General features: G+C 43.0%; 2 protein-coding genes across 4 annotated transcripts in view; both read left to right on the top strand.

Annotated features, from left to right (window-relative positions):
* The window catches only part of LOC111837912 (NACHT, LRR and PYD domains-containing protein 3-like), a 253,964-nt gene that overhangs the window by 116,659 nt on the left and 113,964 nt on the right, over positions 1–23,341 (top strand). The window lies entirely within an intron of this gene.
* Positions 16,905–23,341, top strand: part of LOC140588729 (NLR family CARD domain-containing protein 3-like) — a 300,771-nt gene continuing 294,334 nt past the window's right edge. For all 3 annotated transcript variants that reach the window (XM_072710669.1, XM_072710671.1, XM_072710670.1), the window contains exon 1: positions 16,905–17,091. In XM_072710669.1, coding sequence (XP_072566770.1) covers positions 16,913–17,091 — 179 coding nt within the window. In that variant the 5' untranslated portion in view covers positions 16,905–16,912. The remainder of the gene's footprint in view (positions 17,092–23,341) is intronic.

The following is a 23,341-nucleotide window of genomic DNA, read 5'->3' as shown; positions in this document are numbered from 1 at the left end:
CCTGCGTTTCCTTTTTCGGTTCGGGCTCACCCTCCTCTGCAGGGCTAATGCTGTCATGATCACTTTCTGGCGCAGCTTCTGTAGATAAACTTTCTGCCAGATCCGACACTGTGGAGTAGGCATCTTCTCGTTCGTGTTGGTCAAAGAATGACAAGCTCTTAAAACACGTGGGTCTAAGACAGCAGCTTGTATATAAATGCTGTTCGCGATATTTTCCGTCAGTTGCTATCTCGTGTCAATTTCTTTTGCTAGTTCTGTCTTCTAAACTAACTAAATTTTAGTTTATTTTATTCAAAACTGTTTTTTTTTTGTTTGTTTGTTTGACATGTAACTGTTACAGTTTGTATTTTTGATAATGAATTATTAAAATGCACAGGCAGTCTGATTGCTGTTTTTATGTTATAATTAGCCTATAACATTCCGGCCACTGATTTTTGTGTCCGTAAGCGCTGTATACTTTAAATGCTTTACTATTCTGTTTTAAGCGCTTAATTTTCATTTTGAACGCGCTAATATCATGCTTTAGCATTTTCTGTCATATGGAAGTGTTAACCCATGTGTATATTGTACTATTGCATGGGTACAGTATAATTAATAAACATGTACATACATAGGTAACCCAACAATACAAGGGTTGTGCATTGGCCCCCAGAGTCCACTGTTCAAAGCCCACTTTGGATAGGGCGAGTGGGACCTGGTCCCTACGTTTGTGTACCCACCCCTTACGGGACACTGAAAGGTGGGGTCATAGTTGGCGTTGACCTCGTTGGGGCGAGGGCAAAGGAATCATCAGGGAGGTCCCCGAGGGGTCCCACTCGAGCTCCTCCTCCTCCAAGGAGGAAGGAGCGGAGATCAGACTGTCTGGGACCTCCTCGGGGACTGGGACCAGGGCTGGGGGGATTGGAGCAGGGCTTGGGACAGGGAGAGACTGGGCCGGGGCAGCAGGCGAGGGCAGAGCCCTCAGAGCCTGAGTGATGATGATGACATATACAGACAATGTTGTAAGTTATATGCACAGGCACATTTGTTTCTTCTCATAGCCGAAAAATGAGAAAAGAAGTTTGTTTCATTAGCTAAGATTATATTCTTTAATCACCTTGTCCAGGGTGGTTCCAGCCTTGTAACCTGTCCTGATCGGAAAAGGATCTCCATGACCCTGACCGGGATAAGTGGTTAGGAGATGGATGGATGGATGGATATTCTTAAATGATTTATTGACGACATACTTAGTGCGCACACCCAAGATATTTAAGAAGCCCGAATGAATGGATGAACGATAGATAGATCAAATGAGTCGGAAAGCGTGTAAAACGAGAGTGGTGTTTTTTTTCGCCGCAGAACAAACGCTGCTGATGGAGTTCTATGAAAAATACAAAGATGTAATCGTTAAAAAAGGCAATACTGTGGCCATAAACACAGCCAGGGAGTTGGCTTGGCCAAGAATTGCAGACAGACTAAATGTGTAAGTTATGTAAATGTTACAAGAGCCTAGTACAGTGGCATGATGGTACAGTGGTTCATATTGTCGCCTTACACCGCGAAAGTTCCTGGTTCCATCCCCATAGCCAACAGGGAACTTCCTTGGTTGAGTTCATTCTTACTGTATAATGTTATTCTGTATTATTTGATCTCGCTAAAATACTTGCAATTGCATCCGTGTGAAATGTTCTGCAAAAATAACCGTATCTTGTCTTTGCTATTTTACTAATAAACTTTCAAAGTAGACTGACTAAACAAAATATAAATATATCTTCCTGTTCATATTATATTAATGGATTTAAAAAAAAAAAAATGTACTCATTTAATTTCATGTTTGACCTTTGTAATATGGATACGCTTTTATTTTAATTATTTTGGAATTAATTAGAATGCCGAGAAGTGATTTTTATAGGCTTTATTATATTTATTATGACATGAGTAGTGAGAGCGCAGAATTTCGTCCGACAGAACGATCTTTTGGGAATCTGTTCCCACTCGTCGGACATTCTTCAAGACAACGCTTAACTAAACGAGACAGTTAACCAGGTCCCGAGCAACTCAGCGGGGATTCATTTAATCTTTTTAATTAATTAACTAATTTAATTTAACTAGCTTAATTGGGCAGCGTGTGGCTTAGTGGGCTAAGCCTGTGTGCCTGTAATCACAAGGTCACTGGTTCAAACCCAGTCTCAGCATGTCTGTGAGTCCTTGAGCAAGGCCCTTAACCCCCAGCTCCCTGGGTGCCCCAAAGGTGTCTGCCCTTCACGGACAACTTACTCTGCAAAAAAGAGCAAGTTGAGAGAGGCATAAGAACAATTTCCCCGCGGGGATCAATAAAGTATCGTTTATTATTAAGACACGTTGATGGAGCAGAACTCCCACTTAAATGAGCCAGACTTGTCAAAATAACTCAGGCTTTCCCTTAATCCTGCTTCATGGAATATAATTGATACTTTATTTATTATTGTTTTTAATGCATACCCCCCTGATTGTAATGCTGAGCCTGAATAACCCTCTATGCAACTGGATCCCGGACTTCCTCTTTGAGAGACCTCAGTCTCAGACTCAGTCTGGATTGGTAGCAACATTTCCAGTACCAGTATCTCCAGCTTCACCATGGGGTGCCGTGCTCAGTCCACTACTGCTCATCATCACATCATCAAGTTTGCCGGTGACAAGACAGTGGTGTAGCAAGAATGTGAAGTCAGCATACTGAGAGGAGGTGCAGTGGCTAGCAGACTGGTGCAGAGCCAAAAACCCATCTCTGAAAGTGGACAAAACAAAAGAGATGGTTCTTGACTTCAGAAGAACTAGGAGTGACCACTCTCCACTAAACATTAAAGTCCATGGAGATTGTCAAGAGCATCAAATTCCTAGCAGAGATCCTCACTCGGTCCCTTAACATCACCTCCATAGCCAAGAAAGCCCAGCAGCATCTCTACTTCCTTCGATGGCTGAGGAAAGCCCATCTCCCAGCACCCATCCTCACAATGTTCTGCAGAGGGACTATTGAGAGCAGCCTGAGCAGCTGCATTACTGTTTGGTTTAGGAATTGCAGTGTCACAGGTCACAAGACCGTACATTGGATACTGAGGACAGCTGAGAAGATCACTGGACTCTCTCTTGCCTCCATCGCAGACATTTACACCACACTGCATCCATGATGTGACCAGCATTGTGAATGACCCCACACACCCCTCACACAAACTCTTTACCTTCCTGCCATCTGGAAAAAGATGCCAAAGCATTCAAGCCTTCACAGCCAAACTGTGGAACAGTTTCATCCCTCAAGCCATCAGACTCCTTAACACTCAGAAACTGGACTGATTATGTCTTACATTTACATTTATATCTTACATTTTGCTAATATATTAATCCTTTTCGTTTCTCACATTGTCATGATTACACTTTTTTTATTAATGTACTGTCACGTACTGCACTGACATAATTTACATAATTCACGTACTGCATCATCTCTGCCCACTAACGGCCAATATGCTGAGCTAAGGTGGCCAGTGCTTCAACAGGCAAGCTGGCATTAGCTACCATACTAGACTGAGGGTCACCAGGGGTTTAGGCTGAAAACTTGGGGTAGATGTGGCAAGGAACCCTATAAATCCCCTTCTAACTGAAGGTAAGGGTTCAGAAGCAAGTGACTTTTGACCACTAACAGCACCATTAACACCTGCCATAGTTACTACAATTAATATACAATAAACAAATAAATAAATAAATAAATAATAATAATGAAATGGGGGGTGAGGGGTTTGCCTGTATACACACAGATTAGTCCTATCCCTATTAATTATGTCTCTATAACGTTACTGTCGACTCACATGTCCAAGCTATACTTTAATGTGTGAAGAAGTTAATGCCAATAGGCCACCCTCGCGTCCACCTTATCTGTGACCAGACCCATGCCGATGCATAATACACACTGAACAGGTGTCTGGTGTACAGTGGAGGAGAGAGTACAGTGGTCAATTAACCGACATGTTCAGCTATGTGTCAAACTTGATAAAAGCAGTAAATAAAAAATAAGAACACAAAATCACCTCTGTTACCCGTTTTTAAAAAATCTTATGAAAGCTGGGAAAAAATTAATATGTCCTGAGGAATGAATTAAGATTGCAAATATAATTGTTTTTTACACAGACAACAAGTGCATCTTACCACTGGCATGGTGTTTCCCAAATGAGACGGATGCACTGGAAACCCTCAGCCCATATTACACACACAAGTTGTACTGGCTAATCCTCTCTCTATAATGTCTGTTCCACTTAAAGGGGTTTAAGGCAAATGGAATCATATACACCCCTGTTACACCGGCTCAGCCCCATGTACCAGCAGGTGCCCTGGCTCAGCCCCATGTACCAGCAGGTGCCCTGGCTCAGCCCCATGTACCAGCAGGTGCCCTGGCTCAGCCCCATGTACCAGCAGGTGCCCTGGCTCAGCCCCATGTACCACCAGGTGCCCTGGCTCAGCCGTGTGCCGCTGGAGGTCCCTGTCACACCCTGCTCGCCACTGCCGGAATTCCCTGCTGGCCGCCATAAGAGGCATCAATCCCTGTTCTGGACTTGGGTTGCTCTGGTTCCAGGTTCCAGACAGTCCTGGCAGTGCCGTCCTACCTGCAGTCCCAGCAACACCCCCCTTTCCCTGCCCTGCAGCTCCCGCAGCACCTCCCGGCCCCAGCCCTGCAGTCCCCTTGGCTCCACCCCGTCCTGCTGGCCAACCATGACCTGAGGAGGCGCATGTCCTGGGGCAAGAGGACCCTCTATCCCAGCCCCGTGCCTTGTTTCAGTTTTTGCCCCAGTGCCTTTTCCCACATTTCCTTCTCCCTGGTTTGGGGTTCCCCTTGGTTCCTGTTCCTGAGCCTGGGGTCCTTCACTTGTCCACCCTGTTTTGGTCAGTGTTGTGTTCCTTGGTTTTTGTCTTGCTGTTGGTTCCCTGTCTCGCCTCATCTTTTTCCCATTTCTTTTTAAAATATCATGTTGAATGTTTTTTGCAGTAATAAAATACCTTGATACGACCTTGATATAATTTTTTGTTGCCTTCTAATTTGTACGCTTCAATAAATATCTGGATGCATTCTATAGAACTACCCAGTTACCCAATTTCTTACAGAAAATAATGGTGAAATTGCAGATACCTGTAGAAATCTGATTTGCCCAAATGATACTTATCCACCAGCTCCTGAAAACTTTCAATTTCTCCTCTGTTTAAAGCTGTACAGTCAGCACTTATTCCTTCTGAAATCCAGTCTCTGTATCTAAAATCCAATGTTGCTGGTAGAAACTGTGGATCACTAGAGTTAGAGATTATGAACAAAATAGTTCATCATACAAACTATACACACAACAAATACAGTATTTATTTAGCTTCTATAGGTATTGCAGTTACTGATATTTCTTTTTGTCCTGCATACAAGCTATAATCCTACAATTTGATGTTATAGATAGAAATTTGGTAGAAGGCAGAAAGGTAGAAGAAAGCAGTTATACTGAGAATGGATGTGCATGTCTGTTTAGATGCCTGGCTTTGGTCTCCAGCCAAATTGGATTTGTAGTAAAAATGTGATGGAATTTGAAGCTTTCATGTGTGTAACATACAGTATGTGTATCTATAGATAGACTGTGCTAGGTCTGGACAGAACAAGCTTTCAGATTTGACTTTTACAATATTCAACATAATCCACATGAAAATGAAGAATCCAGCAGACAAATTTCTTCATTTTGTTTCTATGTGTGGGGAAGTGTATCTATCATTGGAAGGAGAGTCAGGTGACCAGGTTCAGTAATTTGCCACCAAAAAGTAAAAATATCATATTTAAGGAGAATGAAAAGGGCAGCTTCAGCCAAGCCCAGGACCAGAAAGATAACACACTAAACTGTCTGTTAACACTGCACTGGATGGGGGCAAATACCTAGTAATAACCCAGTTACTACTGAAATACAAATCATGAACAAATCCTAAACAAATATAGTTGTTACTTGAGATAAAAGATGCGTCATGATCTTTAATGATGAACAAACATGAGACCAGTATTCAGGGGCGTAGCACCAAATTCTGGGCCCTATGCACAAACAGTGCCTATGCCCCCCCCCCCCCCCCCCCCAAAAAAAAAAAAACAGCCTAATCACACGACTTCACTGGAATTTGGTTTTATTTGTAGGATGATTAAAAGCTATAACAGGAAATGTCACCAAAGGTAGCCTAACATCATAGGCCTGCATGAGAATTGAACACTTTTGCATTCGGCTATAGAGAACAGCTTTTTATCAAGTAGCCTATTTTTTATTATTACATAAAAGAAAAATGCCATTTTGTTTTTCATTAAAAAAGGGCAAAAAGAAAACACTGAAAAATGGCAATGGGCAAAAAGCTAAACACAAACTTATATCCCAGTTAGTGCTCACTGGGATACGCGGAAGTGCGGCTGTTTAGAATGTGAATAGCGATCTTCACGCGAAGGCGGTACTACACGCCCCCCATGCAGGTAAAACAAAGAAAGGTGACATGGTTTACTTTTTTGCCGATTTAATCTAATTTTAAAAACTTTAAATACCTTCGACAATGGAGTTTTGAAAAGAAGACAGATTACAGATTTAGCCAGCGTTTTTTCCATGATTCTACACAAACATTTCAGCGAGATATAAACTGAAATAGACGAGAAAGATACGCGACATCGCCGACGATGCCGTGTAACCCAGGGGGTTAAGCAAACAAAAAAAATACACTTATCTACAGTACATCATGTTAAGCTATGTGTAATTTCGCGGTGGTATTTCAGTTTTTAATAATCACAGTTCATTTAATGTAGGCTATTTGCTTTCACATTTGGGCTCACGTTTCTTGGGAAAAAAAGTTTCTAAGCAGTTGCTTTCCCTCATTTATTTTTTTGTTTCTTTCCTGCCTCTCTTTTCTTTTTTGAAAACCGGATTTAGCTTTCTTTGGCATCATCTTCCAACACGGATTTAGCTGTTTCATCAGAATGACCGCTAAATTAAATGCGCCTAGTTAAAAAGCCCGGTGAAGACTATACCATTGCAAGGGGTGAGGGTGCTTGTCCTCAGGCACTGTAAGCTAGGACACAATTCAATCCGTCAACCGATTTATTTTCCCACAAAAATTAAATTTACATTAGATAGCAACATTTATTGTGATCTTTGAATAATATTAATATTTAAAGGAAAATAAAATTCCAGATTCCTTAGGGGCCCTCCCCCCACATGGGGCCCTGGTAACTCAGTCCCCTTTTTCCCCCTACTACGACGCCCCTGCCAGTATTTCACTTGTATTATTCATTACTTGCTCGTTTAATAATTCCTTAGTAGTACCTTCAGTAATTGCTTCAGTAGGTCACAAAGGTTTACAGAATTAACAGATATAGTAACAAATATAGTGACTGCTCGGGATAAAATATGTCTCATGATTCATTAATGATTAAGTGTTGCGGTGGGCAGGATGCGATAAGGACACTGATGCAGATCGTTTCAGCCAAACGCTTTATTATCCTTTTCAAGAAATCCAGACATCAAAAATCTAACTCTTGATCCAAAAGTGTGGCCTAAGTTCAGGTGGGGGTCAGGCGATTGGTGACAGTAGTCAGGGGGCTTGGCAAGACTCGTAATTGGTGGATAGGCAGGAGGTTGTGCGATGGGCATGGATGGTCAGAGGGCTAGACAGAACTGACATGCCAGACGCGTATGAGTAGGGAGTACAGTTAGTGTAATTGCACACAACTGAGAAGGCGAGTGGCCCCACCCAGTTTAGCTGGTATAGCGGTAGGGAAGTCACTTCCCCAATAGTGCCAGACTTCCAACTAGGGATTCCTTGGGGGCACGTAGAGATGGAAAGCCTCTGAGTGACGTCATCAGGGTATCACTGGAGCAATCCGCGACATTAATATGAGATCCATATATAACTAACACTTACCTTGTGGTTAATTAATACATAAGTAATAATATAGTATCATATTATTTGTGCTCCGACGAGTAAAGTGTTACCAAATGGGTTAAACAAATTTCACTTTCAAATTTCAATAACCCCAGTACAGGGTTATGGGACAGAGCCTGGAGCCAATCACAGGCAGCACAGGGCACAGGGCAGGGACACCCTGGATGGGATGCCAGTCCATCACAGGGCAAACACTCACTCACAGGCTGAGGACAATCAAGAGACACTAATTCACCAAACTGCATGATCTTGGACTGTGTGAGGAAACCTGAGGAAACCCACAGGAACACGGGGAGAACATGCAAGCTGTACATGCAGAACCAGGAGTGGGAACCAGACCCACAAACCTGGAGGCGTGAAGTGAGAGCAGCTGGTCTGAAGTCCTGAAGGGAGCTGGAGCCCTTTCTTTGGAACAGTGTGGATCCGTCCTCCATTACTGCTTATCCTGTACAGGGGGGTGGGAGCCTGGAGCCTGTCCCAGGGGGCACAGGGCGGGGGGCACGATGGATAGGATACTAGTTTATAGCAGAGCACACACTCACACACACAATTACACACTAAGGACAGGGGGCACGATGGATAGGATACTAGTTTATAGCAGAGCACACACTCACACACACAATCACACACTAAGGGCAGCTTAGAGATCCCAATCGGCTGACCACATGTTTTCAGTGTCCAATATCCAACACACCTCCCACATGGGGGGACAATATTGAATGTTCAGAACAGAGCTGGGTGGGGGGCAGTAAACCAGCTCACAGCCTGAGACCCCAAACCTCATACACAGTTTTAGGATTTATTTACATTTTACTTCACAATTCATTACTACTGTGAATGAGTTTGTACTTCGTTTCCAAGAACTGTGTTGAAATTTCAGCTTAAAGCGTCACCTTACGGGATTTTCCTGCTTCTCCACCCATTTCCTAAGCAGGTGTGGTCTCTGTGCCTTCAGAGCAGACATACTCACATACATACAGTCATGCCACATATTTCACACCTGCAAACATACTTTTATGTTTACTTGAGGGATCCTTAAGCAAGATCCCTTAAGCACTTTTGGTGCTACCATCCCTCCCCAGGTGGTATATTCTTGTATGAAAGGTGAAGCTCCCCATATAATTTACAGACAATACACAATATACAAGCCATATATAGATTAAATACAAGACAGGTCATATACCTAAAGTGCCAAATGCAATAAGGATTACGTAAGGGAATGAGATTGCAGATGATACTGCTCGCCTATTTATGAGGGTGTTAGCATGAGGAAATAAGCTGTTCCCCCGCTGAGTAGTTTTGGTACAGGGTTCTGTAACATCTGCTGCAAGGGAGGAGCTGAAAAAGCTTGTGTACAGGGTGTGAGGATTCTGTAATGATTTTCCCTGCCTGTTTCCTGGTTCTTTCCTGGAATCATTCAAGTTCTGGAATGCGGACTGCAGACCGTGATGAATGCACATACGACGGTTTCCATGACTGCGCTGTCGACGTGTCTCAGCAGCACCTGTGGCAGGCTATACTTCCTCAACTGACACAGAAACAACATCCTCTGCTGGGCCATTTTGAGGATGGAGTTGATGTTGGTCTCCCACTTTGGGTCCTGGGAAATGGTGGTTCCCAGAAACCCGAAGGTCTCCTTGGTTGACACAGTGCTGATGGATATTGTGAAGGGGGACAGTGCTGAGGAGTACCTCTTAAATCCGACAAATTGCGTTACGGTTTGGTGAGAACAAGGAAGAGTATGACGATCCACTGAGCGGCGCCAAGACAAAAAGGGATTTATTAAGTAACAAAAACAAAGGGAAAACCACAAAAAGAAAGGGACCACGAGGGGTCAGAACTAAATGGGAGAAAGAACGAACAAGGAACCATAAATGAACATGCTAAGGTAACCAGGCAACAAGGGGAAGCAGGAACTGGAAAAACCAAGCAGAGCAACAACACACAGTAACATGAGCAATAGCACAACAAATAACAGGGTAGAAACAAGCAATTAAATAAAAATAGACAACCGGGCTAATGAGGGAGCAGGTGTGGCACATATACAAGACAATGAAGAAATAACAAGGGGATGCAAGAGGTTGGGTAACTTACACCACCTATTCTTAACCATAGGGCCGCGGCCCACGCTTGGGTCGCGAGCACCACCTGGAGGGCCACAAGAAACTTTACGTTTTTCACCTGTGGGCCGCAAGGGCCGCGGGACCAAACAAGTTATCAATTGAAGACACCAGAATGACCACTGTTATTTATGACTGTTATCCATGAGACAGTTACAATACACCATCCCACCACTAGTAGCAGTAATGCCTCAGTTAGTTGTTTAACAAGCGCTAATAAGCAGAAGACGACACTCAGTCAACCGTAGCCTTTAGCAAAAGTTATGGAGAAATTTTTAAAGCGGAAAAGGGGAGACCAAAGTTGCGCCAACCCGCCCCAAAAGTCAAGATTTTGCCGCAAATACAATCCTGACTTCATTAAGTATGGATTTGTGAATGGAGGTGACGAGGCAGAGCCGAGAGCCCAGTGTGTGGAGTGTTGGCTAATGTTGTCCAACGAAGCACTGAAGCCTTCAAAACTAAAGCGCCACCTAGAAACCAAACATCCATCACTTGTGGGAAAGTCGGTGGAATTTTTCAAGAGAAAAGAAAATGGGCTTCAAATGCAGAAAAGGTCTGTTGTGTCACTGACTGGAAATTCTAAATGCGCTTTGAAAGCCAGCTACCTCGTAGCCAGACGAGTGGCACAGACTAAGAAAGCATTCACAATAGCGGAGGAGTTGGTTTTACCTGCCGCTGTGGATATGTGCCGTGAGATGATCGGAGAGGCTGCTGCAAAAAAGCTGCTAACCGTCCCACTCTCAAACGACACTGTTAGTCACCGTATCGCGGACATGGCTACAGACATACAGCATCAGTTGCTAGAAAGAATAAAAAGCAGCCCATTTTTCTCTTTGCAACTAGACGAATCTACTGACGTCACAAATGCTGCACTGCTACTGGTTTTTGTTCGCTATCACTGGGACAGTAGTTTGCACGAAGACATACTTTATTTCAATTTTCATTTACAACTTATTTAATTTGAAAAATATTATTTTGAATTTATTTATTTTAGCAACACATTTTATTGTTTTTATTTTATTTATTATTTTTTGTAAGTTAAATTTGTCAAATCTAACTTTTTTGTGTTAATATGCCTGACTTGAGCCTTTATGCAGATTGATTTGTTCCATGAGTAGTTGTGTGTTTGGCATCTTGTTGTATGTGCAGGAAACTAAATTTTTTTCATTTGCACTTTATTTCACTTTTCATTTAAAATTTGTCAAATCTAACTGATTTTTGTGTTAATATGCCTGACTTGAGCCTTTAAATTTGTTCTTGATGCAGATTGATTTGTTCCATGAATTGTTGTATGTGCAGGCTTACATACACATTAATAATAAACTGTTAAACTGCAAGTGGATTTCATTTAGTTATTGAATACAAATCAAACCAAGGGTGAGATCAATAAACCAGTACAGTGCTAATATTTGAATGGGCCCTGGGCCATTTTGTACTGTAAAATTTGGGCCGCGACATCAAAAAGGTTAAGAACCCCTGACTTACACTAATGAGCACAGGACTAGGAGCTCTACAAACACTGAAACTAGGAAACACCAATCACACACTGGGAACACCATACAGAGGAAATAAATATGGAATAAGCAGAACATAATAAAACAAGGAAGAAGCTAAACAGGGAAATAAAGAACTAATAACAAGCACTAAGGAAAAGAGATGACCAATAATTGAACAAAACAGGTAAAGCTGGTTCCTGGCCAGAGTCAAACCCATAACCAGAGGGCTCACAGCCTCTGAGGGGGGGTACACTTAGCCTGTTGAGTTACACAGTAATCCAGGGAGTAGGGGAAACACAATAGGGATTTAGGATTAAGATAGAGGAGGGAACTGGATGGACAGCAGCAACTGCTGGCCAACCGCTGACGACGTACTTGGGACGGGACCGACTCTGGCAGTTACTGGCTAAGCAAGAAATCCAGCTGTGTGATACAGGCCCACCATCTTCCTTTATTAATTAATAAAGACAGTCTTAATTAACAAACAACACACTCATTCTATGTTGCTGTATTGTTTGTCCATCGAGTGGATAAAGAATGAAGGTCATTTAAGAAAAAGGATAAGGATCTTTTGGAGGGAAGATAATTTGGGTCAGGCATCGATCAGACCTGAAAGACACCACACAAGTGTTTACCCACTGTTCAATAAATGTTTCAAGTACATGTGAATAAATTAGGACACCCCATTAAATATTTAGTTATGTATTAAGAAATATCAACATATCAATATTAAATCTTCTTTTCAATTATATTTGTAGTTAAAGGTGATGTAATTATATCACTTATGCAAAAACAAGGGGAAAAAATCATTTATTCAACAAAAGAAATGAACTAAGATGCCAATTTCCATTGAGGAAAAAGTTAGGACACCCTCACATTCATGACTATTTAAAATGCCCAGAATTTGATTCCGGGCACCACATTAGGTGTAAATGGTTAGAACATTGTTACACAGCCCAGGAGTTTCCGTTGCTGTTTTGCCTGTACATTTTTTATTTTGTTTTCTTTTTTGTTGTTGTTTGTGATAAGATCATGTGGCTTGTTCTTTTGTAACTTGTGTGAACAAGTGATTGGGCAATGACTACTGCTGGTGCACATGCTTCTTTTCTGATTAGGGTTAGTTTCTGGGTACTGGCTGGTCTAACTTTGTGTGTGTGTGTGTTTGAGTCTATAGTGTATTTATTATTCGCTTGCCAGCTATCGAGCCGGTGAACGTGATGCTGGTGTTTTGGGGGTGTTTGGTGTGGCCTTTTCTGCATTGCATGGAGTGAATAAGGTGTGAATCAGTAAGTGCTCCTACTCTATGTTGTGGTTTGTTGTGTGACTCTGTGTGTTAGTGATATACCACCTCGATACTGGAGCACTTGGTGTGTTTGCTGTGTTGAACTTCCTTTCCCCTCTTCCTCCAGGTAACCACTCACTGGCTTACAGACTGGTTTAGGTTTGTGTATAGAACTGGACTGCCAGGACTCTGGGTTTTGTAATGGAATTCTCCCTCCCCTGTTTGACTTGTGTGTTTTTTAGCCATGTTATGACATTGTTTTGTGAACTTATGTTATTTGTAAATCTTTTTTCTTTAAAGGTTTTATAGAGTTAATAAACATTGCCCAGTTACTGAGATATGTCTCTGTGTCGTCTATGTGACGTAGCTGTTCTGAGGGAATCCTGAAGGTAACTGTAGTCATACATCTTAAGGGGTGGGGCCGTCGGTGGCGTAGTCTGGTCTCTGAGCTACACTTAGTGACCTAGCACCGTAAGATTACACATATGAGTCTGGGGAGGGACATAAGAAGGAATCAAGAGTTTGGAATCAACGATTCTATTGTCCAGAAAATTAAGTGGAACATTTAAAACAACTGCCAACTTGGCCAGGTCAGGCTGTACTAGCAAGAGCCTGAGGACAGACACAAGATGCTGAAAGATGTCACCAAAAATCCTACCATGTCATCACAGGACATACAGAAAGCTCTTGCCACAGAAGGACTCTATTAAAAAGCTGATGTACACTGTGTAGAGACTCACCTTGTAATCTTTAGAGAATGCTGACCAATTACTGCTGTGCACAATGTGATAAGAAACAAGTATGAAGTAGCACCTTGTTTTGGCTTAGAAGTTTCTGTATCTGTTAGCCATTTTGTTAGCCTTTAGTGTATGAGTATGTACTTTATTAGTGCTGCAGCTTATCACTATGTTGAAGGACAACCACCTGGCCAGACAATCTGCAACAAGCAGAAGCTGCAAAGGTTTGTTATTGAAGGAAGGGATTCGCCTGAGTTCACTAAAAGTTCACGGATGGGCATTAAAAAAACTGAGTAGAGATGGTCACGTCACCCTTATGTTCAGCCAAGACACCAAACAGTAAAAGAGATGATCGACAAACTTATCATATAGGGGTGTGGATTAAGGGAGAAAACAACGATGGTGAATGGCTGAGGGAATGATGATGCTTAAGTGGCGAGACATTGTTACACTATGAGAAAATGTATAAAGATTGGTGTAAAACAGTATTGGACAGACTTGTAAGTGTCCGGCCTTGGTTGTAACTTCATTGTTGCAATAAAGGCTGAATCTGAATATCTACACAAGCGGCTCCTGACTCCTGATTGGCTGAGAAGAAAAAACCACAACATCAGACCTGGTCAATCAGGAAATTACCGAAATAGAACCTGTCTGCAGGGACGGATTACAGACCGGGCCAGCGGGGCCGCTGCCCAGGGGCCCTTGCGGTGCAGGGGGCCCATGGGACCCCTAGCCCAAAACAATTTGCAACGCTTATCAACAATGTATTTTCGTTTGTCTATTTTAGAGGGCCTACATTCTTTGATCCTCTGCCTACAAGGGCCCCTGACCCTATAGGGCCTCTGATGGAAACATGGAGGGAGGGCGTTTGGCTGTCAAGGGCCCTTGAATTGTGGTGGTTGAAGGCCCTCTGACTAGGGAGCGGTAGCATGGTGGGATGGAGGCGGTTAACCTGCCCGCTGAGTCAGTCTCAACTACATGAGCGCACTTCTCCACAACATTCTGACAACCCACGTGTAAACCTGCTGTTTATCTAAGTTATTGGTTTATTAAATATGACACGGGTGGGTAGTATTTGTGATTTCGCTTACTTTACCATTTCATTCTGTTGGTGTCCTTGAATTTATTTGTTCCTGACCCTGCGCATGATATGACTGCCCCCTAGCTATGAGGATGTAATTGTCTTCTTTGGGAAAGCTGCAAAGCAACAATTGCAGATTATTACAGGTACTGTACATGGCATTTTGGTTCACTTTTATAGACATTTCCATTTCTATTTCGAACTAGCACATTCTGGATTATTCAAACAAATAATGTTTGTTATGGTACGATCTGGTTGTGCTACGTTGCTACCTGTCTCTATAAACAGAGATGGGTAACCTGGTGCTAACATTAACGTGAGGTAATGGCATTAGGCTGTACTGATTATAATTTGAGATCCAACTTACTGTATCAACTTAAGCCACCTTCTTTTCACTTTTTCCGAGGTAAAAAGCGGTAAAAGATAGTTTTGTCAACATCATTCTGCTTTTACAACACGGTACGCCGCACTAGTTTGGACCCACAAGTGGCATGATGACGTAGCAACTAGCCATCCCAGACAAGGCTGGCGTTTTTTTTTGGGGTTTTTTTGGGGTTTTTTTGGGTGGGGGGGGGGGGTCCCTTGCGAACGTTTTGCCCAGGGGCCCACACAACCCATAATCCGTCCCTGCCTGTCTGACAAAGTGAAGTAGGCGAAAAGATCTCAAAAAACAACACGTCCTGCCACGATCTAAGGAAACTCAAGGACAGATGAGAAACAAAGTCACATAATGCCATAGGTCACAAGTGACATCACCGTGTACCTGGATGAACAGTGTGACCAGAAGCAGCTGGGATTCACTATGAAAAGGGAAAAATGTAGCACGATGCTTTTGCACTAATTCGTAATAGAGAATTTAAGAATTTAAAAGGTGCCTGTAATTCAGCGCAGAGGAGAAAAATAACTGGAACATCAGTGTAAAGCAGCCGCAGCACGGCGACAAATGTGAATAGTGACTCGTGATCTAATCGTGGTTAAAGTGTCACTGCAGAACCGTGTTTTATATGCACAAATATAATGCAGAATGTGCGTTATGACAGAATTAGGTGGCGGCGGGAGCTTGTCCCCTTTCGCTTATCGTTAATTATTAAGTCACATGGATAATATCCCCTAAAACGGTCCACCGTGCCACTGAGTCCGTGCCCATTTTTGCTTCCTTATTTGACACGAAGTGGATAATTTCCTGTCTGAAAATAAAAGTGAAAGTGATTTAAAGCTGGAATCGCCATTTTGTTAAGACACACGAATAAGATTCTGGAAAAAAATAAAGATATTTTTCATTGCCAGGTAAGATTATAGTTAACAGACTGAACTAATAATAAAATTAACATGTATGACACACTTATATAGAGTGGCGGTGCCACTGGTTTAAGCGCTACTTCACTTTTTTTTGTCTTTCTCCTTTAAAGTAAAACATCATTTTGTTATTTCTGTAAATTGTAGATTTATTGCCAAAACATTTATCAGTAATACAGTTAAGATATGTTACATTGCATGTTGATCTATGTGCTGATCCTGAATTTTGTGCTGGTGCTCCTAAAATTTTCAGTAACTTTCTCAGTACTAGTGGAGAAAATATGCAGCCCGGATATGAAATGTGTCAGAGTAACAGAGTGGAGACCCAGTGCGCTGATTCGGTGTAAAAGTTCTGAGTACTAGATATTGTTTATGTATGTATCTGTTTACCCTTCATGTTCACAGAGGCCCCAGCAGGAATCATCTGGTCTGGATCGGCACAAAAATGGAGGAAGCTGCTCCTGAAATGCGCCCCCCTGTGGGGTGTAAGAGAAAGAGCACTGAGAGGTAACAGTGTTACAGCCACTAGCATGCATGTCTCTCTGGGTCTATAGTCAGGCCATAACATAAAGTAAACTGGGCTCCTAGCTAGGACTGGCTCAGTGGGCAGCACTGGAATATGTGTAGCTTAATAAAAAGACCTCGCCATCTTCTTTCTTAGCCTTTTTCTTCCACAATCAGCCAGTTCTTTTATACAAGAGGCGAGTAACAGATCATCCCTCCTATTCAAAATGGCCACATAACAAAAAGTAAACAAGCAAACAAACAAATATATAAAAAGGAGAAAACTACCAAAGACCCGTCTAATGATGTAGCTTTTATCAATGATACTAAACCTACAATAATCTAAATTATAGGTGTGACTATTTCATATTAAAGTTACCTGTAAACTAGCCTGTTTACATCAAGAGCTTCACAGCATATCAAAGTACATGAAGACAGAGCAGAAGCTAAACAGCAGTGTGATGCCGTCCCCATTGTATGAATTATATTTATACCATGAGGGTTTGTTTCCTCTCACTGTCCACAGTGTCCTGGTGGAGAGAGCAGACTCCCCTGTACCCAGCTGTGTTTCCCTGAAGAGTGACAGGTCAATGGGAAAGCCACCCCACTTCAGTGAGGGACCTTTTCCTACAGATCAAAGGTAAATGTGCATTTAAACAAACACTCAAGCTCTCAGTCAAATGGCAAAGAGACACATACAAGCTATGAGGAAAGAATTTTTATAATGAATGCATAATTTTTTAACTTGTCAAATGCAGTTGTCTTTGAGAATTTAAACAGATGTTCTGTCTGTATTCTGTCTGTGTTCTACACTGTCCAGCCAAAAAAGTCGGCATTTGAATTTAAATCAGCAAATACTTAAAAGCCAATGACTGGATCAGTCTTATATCTCAGCAACGTCATGCAGCAATAAAGTGAAGTCAGCTGAGAGCCTGAATCTACTGACTGGCCAGGTTATCACATCAATGGATGTTTTCTTTTTATTTACTCTGTGGTTAATTAATACATAAGTAATACGTAAAGTCTTACTATTTAACCTGATGTTTTTTTGAGTTAAATCTGCCTACTTTTTGGAAATATTATAAATATTATAAATAAATAAATTATAAATAAATAATATGTCCAGTGCCAATTAAGATAAAGGGTCTTGTTCAGCATCTGGTGCAAAGTGGTACCAGGCATGATGCATGTGTCTCTGCCAGCATGAGCCTGATGCTGCTTCCCGTCCAGCTGGGAGTTAAGGGCTTTGCTCAAGGACCCAAAGACATGTGACTGTTCTGCTGAGGCTGGGCATAAACCAATGACCTTCTGATCACAGGCCCAGAGGCTTCCTCTGCTGAGGCTGGGTATTGACCAACAACCTTCTGATCACAGGCCCAGAGGCTTACTCTGCCGAGGCTGGGAATAAACCGGCGACCTTCTGATCACAGGCCCAGAGGCTTACTCTGCCAAGGCTGGGCATAAACCGGCGACCTTCTGATCACAGGCCCAGAGGCTTACTCTGCCGAGGCCGGGCATAAACCGGCGACCTTCTGATCACAGGCCCAGAGGCTTACTCTGCCGAGGCCGGGCATAAACCGGCGACCTTCTGATCACAGGCCCAGAGGCTTACTCTGCCGAGGCCGGGCATAAACCGGCGACCTTCTGATCACAGGCCCAGAGGCTTACTCTGCCGAGGCCGGGCGTAAACCGGCGACCTTCTTATCACAGGCCCAGAGGCTTAATCTGCCGAGGCCGGGCGTAAACCGGCGACCTTCTGATCACAGGCCCAGAGGCTTACTCTGCCGAGGCCGGGCGTAAACCGGCGACCTTCTGATCACAGGCCCAGAGGCTTACTCTGCCGAGGCCGGGCGTAAACCGGCGACCTTCTGATCATATGCCCAGAGGCTTACTCTGCTGAGGCTGGGCATAAACCAACGACCTTCTGATCACAGGCCCAGAGGCTTACTCTGCTGAGGCCGGGCGTAAACCGGCAACCTTCTGATCATATGCCCAGAGGCTTACTCTGCTGAGGCTGGGCATAAACCAACAACCTTCTGATCACAGGCCCAGAGGATTTCTCTGCTGATGCTGGGCGTAAACCGGCGACCTTCTGATCACAGGCCCAGAGACTTACTCTGCTGAGGCTGGGCATAAACCAACGACCTTCTGATCACAGGCCCAGAGGCTTACTCTGCTGAGGCTGGGAATAAACCAGCGACCTTCTGATCACAGGCCCAGAGGATTTCTCTGCTGAGGCTGGGCGTAAACCGGCGACCTTCTGATCACAGGCCCAGAGGCTTACTCTGCTGAGGCTGGGCATAAACCAACAACCTTCTGATCACAGGCCCAGAGGATTTCTCTGCTGAGGCTTGGCGTAAACCGGCGACCTTCTGATCACAGGCCCAGAGGCTTACTCTGCTGAGGCTGGGCATAAACCGGCAACCTTCTGATCACCCCCGTATTTGCAGAAATCGTACATCCATGCATTTTTTGACTTGACCACTAGCACACTTCATATGGTTAATCAATATCTCATTGACATTTTTACTAATTTAATTAGTGAATGAAGTGAGCTGGTGGTGAAATGTAAGGAGCACATGGACTGGCTGTGGTGCCCTGAGGAGGTTTGGGGGCTGAAGTGATGCTTTTGGGTTTTTTCTCCAGAGCAACTTACTTCCCAGATAAATGGCTTTAAACTCGTGGTGTCAATCGATTAAAAAAATAATCCAGTTAATCACAATAATAGGTTGTGATTAATTATGATTAATGACACGTTTAAAATGGTGGTCGGCTATTTGCTAGTATTTTTTGGAAGATGAAACAAATGCATGTGTGGTCTTGGAACAAAGAAATGCAGGACAAACTGGTCAAAGGAATCACACGTTTTTTTTTTAATATGACATCTTGGTTTTGAGGATTTATGACTTAGAATTGGAATTCTGGCTTTACAAAAAACATAGCACATACTATAAATATAACTCATCACATAATGTACATTTTTTTCTGACAGTTTTCACCAAGAGACCCCCTACCCTCTGTTAAAATGGTTCAGACTCCCGCTCTGGGCTGCATTTCCCAAAAGCACAGTTGCTGACTTACATAGTTAGGAAACACGCCCCCTGCTGGCAGACGCTCTCTCACAGACCCGTAAGCAGAGAGACACCACACTAACCCACCATACTGGCCCTATAATGCGACGTGACGTCACACCTCTGCTCCCGATATACCCGCCCCCCCAATGTTAACACTGTAGCGCCGGTGGGAGGGCTTCCGTATAGCGGAGGCCTATTAGCATATCCCAGCATGCTCGCCGGCCATGTACATAGCCCTGTTGTGTTTGTTATTGTAAATCCCTGTGCTGTTCCCCATTGTCCTGTGTGCCCTTGCCTGTGTCTTGCGTGAACCCTGCCTGATCCTCACGTGTCTTTAGTCATTATATAAATTACCCACAGTTTGTGTGCCTAACTGTCCGGCATCTGACCTCCCTGTGTTTCCCTCTTATGGTGCTTTGGTGCTTGTTGAGTACCTGTGTTAGTCTTTTTAAGGACTTAATAACAGGACATTGTTCCCCCCTTCAGAAGAGCCTCCTCGTCTTTCGCTGTCGCATTCATTAACGCACATAGATCGACATGCAATGTAACAGCATTAAGGTTTCCTGATTAATCGCATTCATTAACGCGTTAATGTTGACAGCATTACTTTAAACATTTTCTTTGTCTGCCTAACACTTATGCACAATACTGTATGTGGCGTTACAGTAAAGTTTGTATGGTAAGACTACATTTCACATTTGTCAAAGTTAAATATCTGGACTTGTATGTGTAAAAAAGTCTGTTTTTGGAAAATATTCTTCCTCTCATACTGATCAGAATCACAGTAAGAATTAATGCATTTTCCTCTCATTACTTTTCAGGACAGCTCATGTCGCAATATCTGCACAGAATCAAAAGTAACCTGAAGCAGAAATTTGAGTGTGTATTTGAAGGGAAAGCTAAGGAAGGACAGTCAACACTTCTCAGTGAGATTTACACAGAACTCTACATAACTGAAGGGGGGGCTGGAGGAGTCAATGATGAACATGAAGTGAGACAGATTGAAACAGCATCCAAGAAAAGGCGAACAGAAGATACTACAGTCAAGTGCAATGATATATTTAAACCCTTACATGGGCGTGTGACACCTATCAGAACTGTACTCACTAAAGGGGTCGCAGGTATCGGGAAAACAGTCTCTGTGCAGAAATTTATTCTCGACTGGGCAGAAGGAAAAGCAAACCAGGATGTTCACTTCATATTTGCTCTTCCTTTCCGGGACCTGAATTTGATTAAGGAGGAATACAGTCTGATTGAACTGCTTCACCGCTTTGTCCCAGAACTGAAATCACTTGAATCCACTCAGCTGTTTAAGTACAAAGTCTTGTTCATTTTTGATGGTCTGGATGAGTGTCGCCTTCCTCTATATTTTCAGAACAATGAGGGCCGGTTTGATGTAACAGAGAAAACGTCACTGGATGTGCTGTTGACTAACCTCATCAAGGGGAATCTGCTTCCATCCGCTCTCCTCTGGATAACCTCCCGGCCAGCAGCAGCCAATCAGATACCTCCTGAGTGTGTCCACCAGGTGACAGAGATACGAGGGTTCAGTGATGCCCAGAAGGAGGAGTATTTCAGGAAGAGATTTAGTGATAAGAGCCTGGCCAGCAGGATTATCACACATGTGAAATCATCAAGGAGCCTCTTCATCATGTGCCACATACCTGTGTTCTGCTGGATTTCAGCCACTGTCCTTGAAAGGCTTTTTAGTGAGACTGACAAGGGAGAAATTCCAAGGACTCTGACTGAAATGTACACACACTTCCTGATCTTTCAGGTGAGTTTTAAAAAAGACAAGTATATGAAAAACTATGAAACCAGCCAGGAATTCCTTTTGAAACTCGGTAAACTGGCTTTTGACAACCTTGAGAAAGGCAATCTCATATTTTATGAGCAAGATCTGATACAGAATAACATTAATGTCACTGAAGCTTCAGTTTACTCTGGAGTGTGCACAGAAGTCTTTAAGGAGGAATATGGATTGTATCAGGAGAAGGTGTACTGCTTTGTGCATCTGAGCATCCAGGAGTATCTCGCTGCTTTATATGTGTTTCTGTCAAACTCATCAGCCGACCTGCTGAAGACTGCAGTGGATCAGGCATTAAAAAGCAAGAATGGACACTTGGACCTCTACCTCCGCTTCCTCCTTGGCCTCTCAACAGACTCCAGTAAGAATCTGTTACAAAGGCTACTGGGCCAGAAAAGAACTCTGTTACTACTGGGAGAGACAAGACCCAGCTCACATAAGGAAACAGCCCAGTACATCAAAGAGAAAATACAGGAGAATTTATCTGCAGAAAGGACCATCAACCTGTTCCACTGTCTGAATGAACTGGGTGACAATTCTCTAGTAGAGGAAGTACAAAGATACCTGAATTCAGGAAGCCTTTCAGCAGAAGACCTCTCACCTGCACAGTACTCAGCTCTGGCCTTTGTGATGCTGATGTCAGATGAGGAGCTGGATGTATTTGATCTGAAGAAATTCTTCAGATCAGATAAAGAGCACTGGAGGCTGCTGCCTGTGGTCAAGAACTCCAGGACGGCTCTGTAAGTGACGTGGGGATGGGAAATCATGTCTGGTCTGGCAGTAATACATGAATATTGTTTGAAATGTCTGATGAATATTATTATTTTGATAATCTTGACTACAGCTGTTTCTATAGCAGTAGCTGATCTGGACCACAGACTTTATAATGACTTAAGGTAGTGATGTCACTTTTTTGTTTGTTACTACATTTCCGTTCCCATCCAGTCTGCCTTCTGATCACAAGCACAGCATCCTAACCTGCTATAGAAACAGTGAGGGCTCTTTATCCACAGGGTGTATAAGTGGTATGTGAGTGTTATTGTCAGCAGGTGTGTTCATGTGATGGAGCCCAGAGCTGGGAGCTTCTGTATGATTGCTGTCTCTGGCTGCTCACTGTCGCCCTCTGCTGGCCTTAGCTGCTCCTGGCTGAGGAGAGAACAGAACAGAATACAGTGGTACCTCAGTTCTCGAACTCACTAGAAATTTCTTGAAAGTCAAACAAACCAGTTTGACCTAGAACTCGATCTGAATATCAGAAGTCAAAATATAAATTGTACGCACCAGGAAATGAGTCATACTACAATGCAATTCTTACTTGAATGCCTTCTTCACAGACTGGACGATTAACCAAATAAAGCAGCGCAACATTACAGTAACTAACAATAATTAAACCACTTACTTACGTGTACTATTAGAGCATTTATATGATTTATTTAAACTTTATTTTACCAGGTAAATTAACTGAAAACCAGTTCTCACTGCTTTACGTGATATTCGGGAGAAATAGCAGATTATGCATCGGAACTGCCTGGGATACAAACGTCATGCGTGTAACTAAACTCTTCAGCCAATAAGGGCAAAGGTGTGTCGTCACGGAGGCGGTTCCAGTTTGTGCAGCCTGGTGAGAGGTCGCAAAACATCTAACCGTAATGCATTACGTCAGGATCAGAATGCGTTGCTTTAAGCCAGCGCTGTAAGCAAGTCGAACGCCCCAATGACCGGACTGGGGAAACAAACTGAAACGCGGACTTATGGTGCGTTCGTTTTTCTCTCGGAACTCGGAAATTCCGAGTTGAGTGACATCACATCCGACAATCTCCCGTTCGAGCTACCCACATCTCGGAACAATCATGGCTGCCTCCATAAACACGTTGCTGTGTGTTGTTGCTTTATATTTTAGCTGATTTGGAGTTTCCCAAATGGAGAAAATGGAGAAATGGAGATTTTTCCGAGAAACAAACAAGAAACACAAACTAGTCAAACCACATTAAAAGCTTTATAAAATTTTT

Source organism: Paramormyrops kingsleyae, chromosome 4, assembly GCF_048594095.1.
Source record: "Paramormyrops kingsleyae isolate MSU_618 chromosome 4, PKINGS_0.4, whole genome shotgun sequence".
Lineage (NCBI taxonomy): Eukaryota > Metazoa > Chordata > Actinopteri > Osteoglossiformes > Mormyridae > Paramormyrops > Paramormyrops kingsleyae.
The sequence above is the reverse complement of the archived record's forward strand: the minus strand, read 5'-3'. Positions and strand labels throughout refer to the sequence as shown.